The sequence below is a fragment of the Chanodichthys erythropterus genome, chromosome 7, assembly GCF_024489055.1.
Source record: "Chanodichthys erythropterus isolate Z2021 chromosome 7, ASM2448905v1, whole genome shotgun sequence".
Classification (NCBI taxonomy): domain Eukaryota; kingdom Metazoa; phylum Chordata; class Actinopteri; order Cypriniformes; family Xenocyprididae; genus Chanodichthys; species Chanodichthys erythropterus.
Window position 1 is genome coordinate 31949692 of NC_090227.1, and position 10774 is coordinate 31960465.

At 37.1% G+C, this 10774-nt stretch overlaps 1 protein-coding gene across 1 annotated transcript; it reads left to right on the forward strand.

The window, feature by feature from the left end:
• Positions 1-536: 536 nt before the first annotated feature.
• On the forward strand, positions 537-9138 carry ube2na (ubiquitin-conjugating enzyme E2Na). The gene is made up of 4 exons (XM_067390222.1): positions 537-680; positions 4548-4794; positions 5806-5946; positions 7930-9138. The coding sequence occupies exons 1-4, from the start codon at positions 651-653 to the stop codon at positions 7974-7976; spliced, it is 465 nt and encodes a 154-aa protein (XP_067246323.1). The 5' UTR covers positions 537-650; the 3' UTR covers positions 7977-9138.
• The last annotated feature ends 1636 nt before the right edge of the window (positions 9139-10774 follow it).

Genomic DNA, 10774 nt, shown 5'->3' on the forward strand with positions numbered 1-10774 from the left:
TGTAGATCTAGAAAGTGTTAACAACAGTACAAAGTTTCATGTCATTTGGACAAAGAGTACTTTTCTTTTTTTTTTTTTTTGAGCAAACGTCGTTTGGGGTCTAAAAAAGACCCCAAAGACTTTATAAGGGTTAAAGACTGAAAATATGGAAATGTAGGGTTAAGTAGGCTTCATTTATAATAATATTTCTCAAAAGTGCTAATTTCTAATTGTTCCGTGTTGATATCACACGTTCTGACTTTTATTCTCAGAACTGCGAGTTTATATCCCATAATTCAGATTCCCCCCCTCGGAATTGTGATATAAACTCGCGAGTTATAAAGTCCGAATTGCAAGATATAAACTCTCTGTTCTCGATATTACAAACGTCAGAATTGTCAGATAAAAAGTCGCAATTAACTCTTTATTTTTTATTCAGTGGAAACAAGTTTCTATATTAAACATTTCAGTCGTGTGTTTTTCGCTAAAACAAAAATATAAAACTACAACTTCAATATCATCATCGTCATCGTCGTGATCAAATTCGCACGTTTTCGCGTGCGTCTGGACGCAACGCGCCGGAAGGCGTGTGTTGCACTGCGTCTCCGCCGTCAATGCAAACGAAGTAAGAGGCACCGAGAGTCAAAGCTAAAATCCGCATTCAAGACAAGATGGCAGGGTTGCCCCGCAGGATCATTAAGGTAATCGTGAAGTGAGACACACTGCACATTTTTAGTCTTTCTTTTGAATCATAACACTGCGAAATCCTCAGATATCATTGAAATGATCAGCCAAAGAGAAGCGACAGCTGGCTTAGCGTTTGGCACTGTGTTTGTTAGCCACTTCCGTTTCGGTACATTCAGTCGGATCCCGAATAAGGGTGGGTTAAAAATACATCCACCGCTGTGAAAGATGGCGCAGGGCCTGTGTCTTATTCATTACTATATGGGGCCCAGAATCAAAAGCATTAAAAAATACCAAACGTTCCCACACTAACTGAAGTATAAATGGTGAGAGTGGCTCGCTCGCGGTCATTCATTGCTTAAGCTCAAGCTGTTGTGTGTGAGCTCGCAAGCTAACCGCTCCAGAGACGGCTAGCTAGGCGTAAAAACTTAGCAAAATAATCCAATGTAAGCAGTCATGATTGTTTTTTTACAACGAGTTCACATACAAATTATGTATATATCTGTTTTACTGCGTGCAGGGTGATTATCTTGCCTTTTAGGGCAGGATCGTTAGCAAAATAATTCGTCAAGCTCGCTTCCTGTTGGCTAGGGAAGCTGTTGCGGTGCTTCTTCTGCTAAATGAGCTAATGACTGCAGGCCCCAGACAGCAGAAATGTCAAATAAAATGCAATATAGTTTAACTAAGACAGACTTTAATTAAAGAACAGCACATCCTAAATGAGAACTGTTTATTCTCACAGAAATTTGTAACTCCGAATTAAAGCAACAGTTCATCCACAATTCATATTAAAGTCGTCATCGTTTATTCAACTTAGATCTTGTTCAAACCAAAAACAAAAGTTGTATGTCAGTCTGGAACACAGAAGAAACTGTTAGACCGAATGAAAGTATCCATACATTTTCATTGCATGGGAAAAAAAAATGTAATATTTTAGTTTCCTTTTGTGTTACTCAGATAAGTGTCATTGAAAAACAGGAGAATGAACAAATAATGACATTTTTTTTTTTTTTCAAAAACAAAACCAAAACTCAGTTGCCAGTGAACAGATTTATGGCTAGTGAAATGACGTAAGCCGCTTCCTCCTGATAAAATCACAACTCTGAGTCTGAACGCATATATTTCTGTGTTTTATTTAGATTCAGTAGATTAGGTCCTACCCTGGTATATCATTGCTGCTGCATCTTTTGTGTATATCATCAAGGTTTCTCGCTTTGTGTTGTCTACTACTGCTGTTGTCCAGTAATTTGTGATTATACGTACGCACATATACGTCTTCTGAATAAGACATTGAAACTGTTGCAGTAGATTTGCCTGTGAAATGAACTGACTGATGTGAGTGGGAGGGCTGGGAACGCATCCTTTATGGCATGTCCCCCATGCATGACAGGGAGCCCCTCTCTTGTCTGTGTTTGCTCTGCATGGTTTTGTCTGTGGGATATCTGAAACATGTGAGGAATTTCATTCTGAGCACAATGCATGTATATGCTACGTTAAAATAATCAAAGTAATCATGTAATGAATGTGAAAATATACAGTTAGAGAGTCATTATAACACAATAAACCCCCCTAGATTGTCACATTAAGGTCCTGAATACGCTGTCAGGAATTAATTAGTAATAATATACATTATTCCTATACATGGTTATTATACACTACCGTTCAAAGGTTTGGGGTCAATATAAAAGAATTTAATGTTTATTCAGCAGTGATAATTAATCAAAAGTGACTGTGAAGATTTATAATATTACAAAAGATTCTATTTGAATTAAATGTTGTTCTTTTGAACTTTCTATATTTTTTCAAAGATTCCTGAAATAAAGTTTGTATGTTTATTATGATGATAATAATAATGTTTCTTGAGCCACAAATCAGTATATTAGAATGATTTCTGAAGGATCATGTGACACTGAAGACTGGATGAATGATGCTGAAAATTCGGCTTTGCCTCACAGGAGTAATTTTTAAGATATATTTAAATAGAATTTATTTTAAATTCAAATTTCAAAAATGGTTCAACCTTAAACATTACATTAAATCTTTCTTGATTGGTTGGTTGATTTCTAATTGTATATGACAGCTTTTATTGACCAATATCAAGATCCTTCTAGAAGAATCTTGTTTTATAGTTTCATTATCCTATGGCCAAAGAACCCTCTTTTTTTTTTTAAACAGGTTGCAGAACAGGTGCGGTAGCTTTTGGAAATGGGTTTATGACTCTGAGATTGTCATATCCTCTTTTTGGCACAAGTTCTCAGATGCCATACAGGCAATCTATTAGGTGTAGGGAGCAGCATAGTACAGCAGTTCTCAGATGAACAACGTCTCCAGACTCAAGCATTCCACAGGTGATATCACATTCTCATTAGTCATATGGGTGTGTGTTTCAAAAGGACTGTAAGGGTCAGCCCTGTTTCTCTCTCTAACTGAACACAAAGTGTCTGTCTTGATTGGTTTGTAATGACTGTCAGTTTAACCCTTGTAGTCTTGGTTTTAGATGAAAATGTTTCACGTTTTATTTATGAGTAATGCGCACCTTTTGAGATATAACTCAATGCTAAATGTTGTTGAGCAGTGCAAGATGCAGCATAAAGACTGATCGTGGAATAAAAAAAGATATCGAAATTGCAAGATACAGTCTTTTCTAATGTGTTGTGCAAAGAGAGTGTTTACTGAAAACATCTAGAGTGCCTAACCAGTAACATTTGTGGTGATATAAGATCGTCCTCTGCCCTACTGAAGGTTAAAGGTACTGTATTATCAGTAAATATTGTACTTCTGTCATTGGTAACAATATTTAAGCACACATAAAGTTGTGACTTTGTTGAAATTTACAACTTTTCCTATAAAAGATGCATATTTTTTTCATGCAACTTTTCATGGTTCACATAGTTGTGCATTCGAAAGTTTGGGGTCAGTGTTTATTTTATGTTTTTGAAACAAGTCTCATGCTCACTAAGGCTGCATGTACTTGATCATTATTATTGTGAAATTATTGAAATTTAAATAAATGGTTTTGTATTTGAATATAAATTAAAATGTAATTTGTTCCTGTGATAGCAAATCTGAATTTTCAGCATCATTCATCCAGTCTTCAGTGTTACAAGATCCTTCAGGAAACATTTTATTTTTTATCAGTGTTGAAAACCAGTTATGATATTTTTTCAGGATTAAATAAAAAATGTTTAAAATAGCATTTATTTGAAATGGAAAACTTTTGTAACATTATAAATGTCTTCACTGTCACTTTTGATAATCTTTGCTGAATAAAAGTATCATTTTTTTGTAAAAATAAATCTTACTGACCCTAAACTGTTAAATAGCGTAGTGTATGAATTTGCTTTACCAAAAGAAGCTGTAGATTTCCACAGAATTGGAACAAGTGTTTACAAAACTTGTATATGCCAACCTTTTATGAGTTAAATGGTTTTGTCTACCAATAAGAATGCAGGACTTCTATGTAATTCAATCTGCCATTTTCACCCCCAAAATCTGTGCCGAAAGTCTATTTGGGCCTGGCTATACCAATAAAATCCAGAACATAAAATTATTCATGACCTGTCAGTCCATGAAGTATCACCTTGCTGTACAGGTTTGTTTGCCATTGGAATGTGTTGTGTTGATGCAGGACAATTAGTCTTTGTTACATAGCCATTGTGCAAGGTTACAAGGTTAAGTTTTACAGTTTTTCAAAGACAAAAATCAGTTGTCACTGTGCGCATTATATGTTGGCTCTTTCTACTGTTTTGTTTACTCCTGTGTACTCGACTGTCTCCAGACTACCAAAGACTACCAGTGCTTTGGCTAATTGCTAATTAGCTGAATGTGTAGAGATGCCTCATGTTCCAGCCTAATTGATTCTGTTTCCATTTGTGTCCATGTAGGAAACACAGCGTTTGTTGGCAGAGCCGGTGCCAGGTATAAAGGCAGAGCCAGATGAGGGGAACGCTCGCTACTTCCACGTGGTCATCGCCGGACCTCAAGACTCCCCCTTTGAGGGGGGCACTTTTAAACTTGAACTCTTTCTTCCTGAAGAATATCCCATGGCAGCTCCGAAAGTACGCTTCATGACCAAAATATATCACCCTAATGTAGACAAGCTGGGAAGAATATGTCTAGATATTTTGAAAGGTGAGAGACCATTTTATTCCATTTTCTGAAACTTTCAGATCATACTGATTTTACATATCATGACCTAAACATGAATGTCTTAAATTCTGTTGTAATGGAATGGCTTTTATTTATTTAAAAAGTTTTATGCAGCAAGGATGCATTAAATTTACCAAAAGTGACCGTAAAGACATTACAATGTTACAAAAGATTTCTATTTCACATAAATGCTGTTATTTATTAACTTTCTATTCATCAAAGAATCCTGGAAAAATGGTATCAAGGTGTTTGCAAAAATATTAAGCACTACTTTGTATTCATCAAAAAAATGTGAGACATATCTATCATGGTTTCCACAAAATATTAAGCAGGACAACTGTTTTCAACATTGAAAATATTAAAAAATGTTTCTTGAGCACCAAATCAGCATATTGGAATGATTTCTGAAGGATCACGAGATACTGGAGTAATGACTACTGAAAATTCATTCATTCATTCATTTCATTCATTCATTCAGAATGCTAGATATTACAATATCAATATTTACAATAATTATATTATATTTGTATCTGATGGCCATATAGAGAAACCAGAAAATAGGAGCAAATGTTTGCCAAAACAAACACATATATAAGAACATATTTAACATTTTTATTCAAAATATTTCCTTACTACATAAACCTTTTTTTATTAAGCAATAAAATGTTCTATTAAAATGAGGGAAATTATGTTCTTGTCCCTCGAGTATTGGATTGGAGAAAAATGAATTAGTTTTGATTTCTGGAAAAGACTCATTTTATCTTTACCTCAGAGCAATGACAGTTTGAAGCTATTAAATTTTATAGGTCCCTTACCTGACATGTACACACTGAAAGATTTGCACAATTAATTTCTGTAGGAAGATTGAGGATCTCCGATTACACTTTTGACCCTATCCCAAGGCTGGACTTGGTGCATATGAAAGCTAACGGCTACTTTTCTCCTAATGCTCTTTCTCTTGTTGATCTCTCTCCATGGCATGATGTCACACAGATAAGTGGTCTCCAGCCTTGCAGATCCGCACAGTGCTGCTATCAATCCAGGCATTACTAAGCGCACCCAACCCTGATGATCCTCTAGCAAATGACGTCGCAGAGCAGTGGAAGACTAATGAAGCTCAAGCCATAGAGACAGGTGGGTGCTAGTTAAATTCATTTTTAAAGGGATAGTTCAATGAAGAATAGATATTGCTAATATTTATCCAATTGTTCTTAAATCAGAGGTTTTTCTGGGTGGGAAGCTTTAAGAGACCAGTGGCACTACTTCATTAGCTGCGTTTCCACTGTTGGGCCAAAAGTGATTGTGCTATTGTGTGCCGGGGCCAATTTTGTGTTTCCAATGGCTTGATTGGACCTCTTCAGGGCTTCCTCTGAGCCAACGGGCAGGGGTTTTTGGCACGCCGATTTTCAGCTCAAATTCACTTTCAGACACCAATAAGTGTTTGAAATTACAGGATAACAGTATAGTGAGATGGGAGAGATCGCTCAGACCTCCTCAGATCGCATTATTTTGTGGGAAATTAATAGAAATGCTCATTCTTTCTAAAGAAATGTGACGTAAACAAATAAATGGAAGCAGGTGCGATTAAATAGGTATGTGTGTTCTCTTTTTATGTACTTTTCAGTCAGCTATTTGTGTGGCACTGTTCTATGGAGGTGTTAAGGGTGGGTTTTAGGGTAGCGCTGCGGGGCTACTGGCCCGACAGTGGAAACGCAGCTTGATTTTAGCCTTGAGGTCCTAGGCTATTGGTCCCGCCTGGCACGCTGTTAGCCCTGGCTCGCACTGGCCTGACAGTGGAAAAGCGGTTATTGATAATTAGAGCTGGAATGACGCGACCGATTACTCACTGTTGATGTTCATCCCTAATCTCCTGTCATGTTTCACACTAAACAAAACTCTAGAGCAGATGATAATGGCTAGTATGGCAGCGGCGCTAAATACGGTTGTGTTCATTATATAACCAAACTGACACCTTCACATTTTCAGGACTCACAACAACATTCTCGACAAACCTGCACTGAATGAACAGAGCCGCACTGGACAACTAGTTGTCTGCCACAACTAGTGGCTTTTCCATCGAAATTACCCACAACAATTTGTTCCAGGAACTTTTTTTCCCCACAGACCTGTTGCTGTCTGCGTTTCCATTGCGGTCTAAAGTACCGCAAAGATTAGGCAAGTGACGTAGGACTGTGCGCGACTTTCCAGTTCCTGCTGGATTTCATCCTCCGCATATGAGCTTAATAAAGCCTGAATCTCGGTCCATCGGTTGTGTTTTTTAAACTCCACTGTGGATTTGAATAGCAAACAACTCTTACTATTCACCGCAACAGATTTTTAAAAATGGTGGTTGAAATAAAATGCTGTGTGAGTCCCACCCCTGAAATTTGAAAAAGTACTACATCGTGAGCAGGGACTTTCTGAGGGGGAAATTTTTATCTGGAACTTCATTTAGACCCTGGTCTCTGCGGTCAAAACACACCGATTACCACCACAAAGTCCCTAGTTCCAGGGGAAAGTTCCTGCTGTGGAAACGCAGCTATATAATGTGAGAGCCACAGTGAACCGTATAATCATAACAGGATTAGTTTACTCATGGAGACATAAAAATGATTTGTGTTCATTCGCAGATCCACCAGAGCTGCAGTGGGTGTCAAACATATTCTGCATTCAGCTACTAATCATTTAAAGTCCTTGTTGGTTGTTTAAAATATCTGATGGATGAACTCGTGCCTCGATTGGACATGTTTATTTAATTACAATGTTATGGACATCACCATTTTCGATACTGTCGCTGTGGTTGTGAGTCCTGAAAATGTCCTGGCTTATATTAAGTGGCGCCGCCATACTAGCCAACATAATTGATTACGTTGACACGTCATTCCAGCTCTATTGCTAATCTGTGTGTCAAAAAGGAGCTTTCTTTGAAGTACATTGTTTGGCTATTGCTAAATGCTTTTTACAGCTAGGCTTAATGATATGAGAGAATCCACACCTTTTTTATTCACACAACTGGAGTTGAAGTCAGCTTTGTGCTGAAGATACCAAGTAATCTATCTTTACAGAGTGTGAGAAAGCATTTGGGGGTGTATTAACTCATTTGTTTGTCTTTTTCAGCCCGAACATGGACCAGGCTTTATGCCGGAAACAATATTGAAGTCTAGAAATGTATGGGGGCACAAAAAGAGAAAAAAATGGAAGTCAAGAGTGAACAACTCCATGTTCTGCCAAGACCTATTCATTTTCATGTAAAGGACACAGTCTTAGGAAACAAAAAAAATTGATAAACTGAAAAGAATATATTAACACAAAAGTAAAAAGAAAACTTCAGACAATTTGTGATTTAAATGCACATTAGTACAAAAAAAACACGTCTTTGTCCTGATTCACTGCTGTTCTGATGCATGGGCAGATGATCTACTCATACGGCTTTGTTTTACAGTGGTTGGGGAGGTAGCCACAGACGTCTGCTATGAAGCGTGCATTAAAACTGACCGTCATTTTGTCTGTCCCATTGCATTTTTTGGGGGGGAGGGGTGGGAGTAACTTTTTATATTTCTTTTAACCTTTTTTTTGTCTTATTATTGCTCTTTGTTAATGAGGAGCAACAGACTAGCCCCTGTTAGAGCACCATTTCTGTCAGACCTACCCTCTTAGAAAACCAGGCAAAAAAGTATAGGTTCTTTAAAAAGGAAACCGAGATACAAGATTTAAACCACATGCAAACAGTAATTTCTCCTAGGAAATGGTTCAACTGGAAAGTCTTTCGACCATCACAGAAACTGTTAAAGATATAAACCCTAATGTAGACTTTGTTTTGGACTATGGGTAAGGTAGAGCTAGAGAGAAGGGAGATTTTGCGTAATATTTCTTTAATATAACAATTCTGTTATCGTATCCGGTTTTTAGTGTTTTGTTTTATCTATCTTGCCATCGCTGTACTAATTGCACTCTTGAAACTTCATTGCGTGCTCCCCCCATCCCCCCCCCCCTCCCCCCCTTGTGTCCATCACAGTCCAGTGCATTGAGATTCATTTGTCTGTTTCTTCCCTTTAGCATTTATTTTGAAACGCCAAGGTTGCAGGGGGTTGGAGACGAATGATAAATAGTGAGATTTTAGTAAAGGGGTGAGGGGTGGGAATGTTTGCGGAAACATTACAAAAGATCAATAAAGGCTTTGTCTCAATTTCCACGATTGGTCTTTGGTTAAAATGTCAATTTCAAGTCTGTTTGTAAATTCCTGCTTTCTATAGAAAGGGGAAGAGATCCTGCTTTATAAAATGTGATGACAACAGTCCACACACATATTTCTGTTCTTTATGTAAATAAAATCTGTTGATTAATAAGAAATATTTATGTGGTGGTTTTATTACATTTCCGAGAATGACAAGCAGGTTCTGCTCATTTGTTTTTCTTATGCTGTTTTCCTGGCTTTCAGTAAGCTTTCATAACCTGGAGAAAATATTAGTCACATCGTAAAGTTTATCATTACTACAAAAGAACTTGGAGTGATCAATTACTCATTTGTTTCATTTGAAGAAATTCCACAAAGCACATCTTTTAAAGCTTGTTTTTAAGTTCTGAAGATTGCTGTTCATCATCACAATTACATTTTATTAACTATTAATAATTAAGGATTTATTAAACATTTAAGTGTGTTGTCCATACAGTTTCACAAAGCACATCTTTTGCTTCTTTAGTGGGTCGAAGTCCGACTCCTTTCTGTGAATCGGTTCTTTTCAGTGAATCGGTTCTTTCACTCGACTGGTTTCAAAGAAGCAGTTAAACGGTTCAATGATTAGGCTGCCTGACATCGCGGGGAGGGTCAGTCTCTTTTAAAACATTATTATAAAGTTGTTAACGAGACAAATCTAAAACTAACACAGCTGTTGGCTGCAAAGTTACTGCACGTTTTAATAAAAAAGTTCCAGTACGTTTTATTTGTATCATTTCAACTATGAAAATAAGGTTCTTTTCGTCCCATCAGTCAAATCCTCGATTCACTCTTGGTATATCACGTCTAACCTTAAAGGGTTAGTTCACCCAAAAATTAAAATTCTGTTATTTATTACTTACCCTCATGTCGTTTCACACCCTTAAGACCTTCGTTAATCTTCGGAATACAAATTAAGATATTTTAGTTGAAATCCGATGGCTCCGTGAGGTCCCCATAGGGAGCAATGTCACTTCCTCTGTCAGGATCCATAAAGGTACTAAAAATATATTTAAATCAGTTCATGTGAGTACAGTGGCTCAATATTAATATTATAAAGCGACAAGAATACTTTTGGTGCGGCAAAAACACAACAAAATAACGACTTATTTAGTGATGGCCGATTTCAAAACAATGCTTCAGGAAGCATCGGAGCATTGTGAATCTGTGTGTCGAATCTACAGTTCGGAGCGCCAAAGTCATGTGATTTCAGCAGTTTGGCGGTTTGACCCGCGATCCGATTCATGATTCGATACACTGATTCATAACGCTTCGATGCTTTCTGAAGCAGTGTTTTGAAATCGGTCATCACTAAAGTTATTTCGTTTTTTTTTTTTTTTTTGCCGCGCCAAAAGTATTCTCGTCGCATTATAATATTAATATTAAACCACTGTACTCACATGAACTGATTTAAATATGTTTTTAGTACCTTTATGGATCTTGACAGAGAAAGTGACATTGCTCCCTATGGAGGCCTCACGGAGCTATCGGATTTCAACTAAAGTATCTTAATTTGTGTTCCAAAGATTAACGAAGGTCTTACGGGTGTGAAACGACATGAGGGTAAGTAATAAATGACAGAATTTTCATTTTTGGGTGAACTAACCCTTTAAAAAAATACGGGTGTTTTGGTTCAGTGAGTTGTTGATTCAAGATCATTTCGGACGGGTTCATCATCGACTTAAAATAATACATAATTTGCTGTCAAGTTAACTCTCAAAATGATTCAATTAATACACGAATACCAGC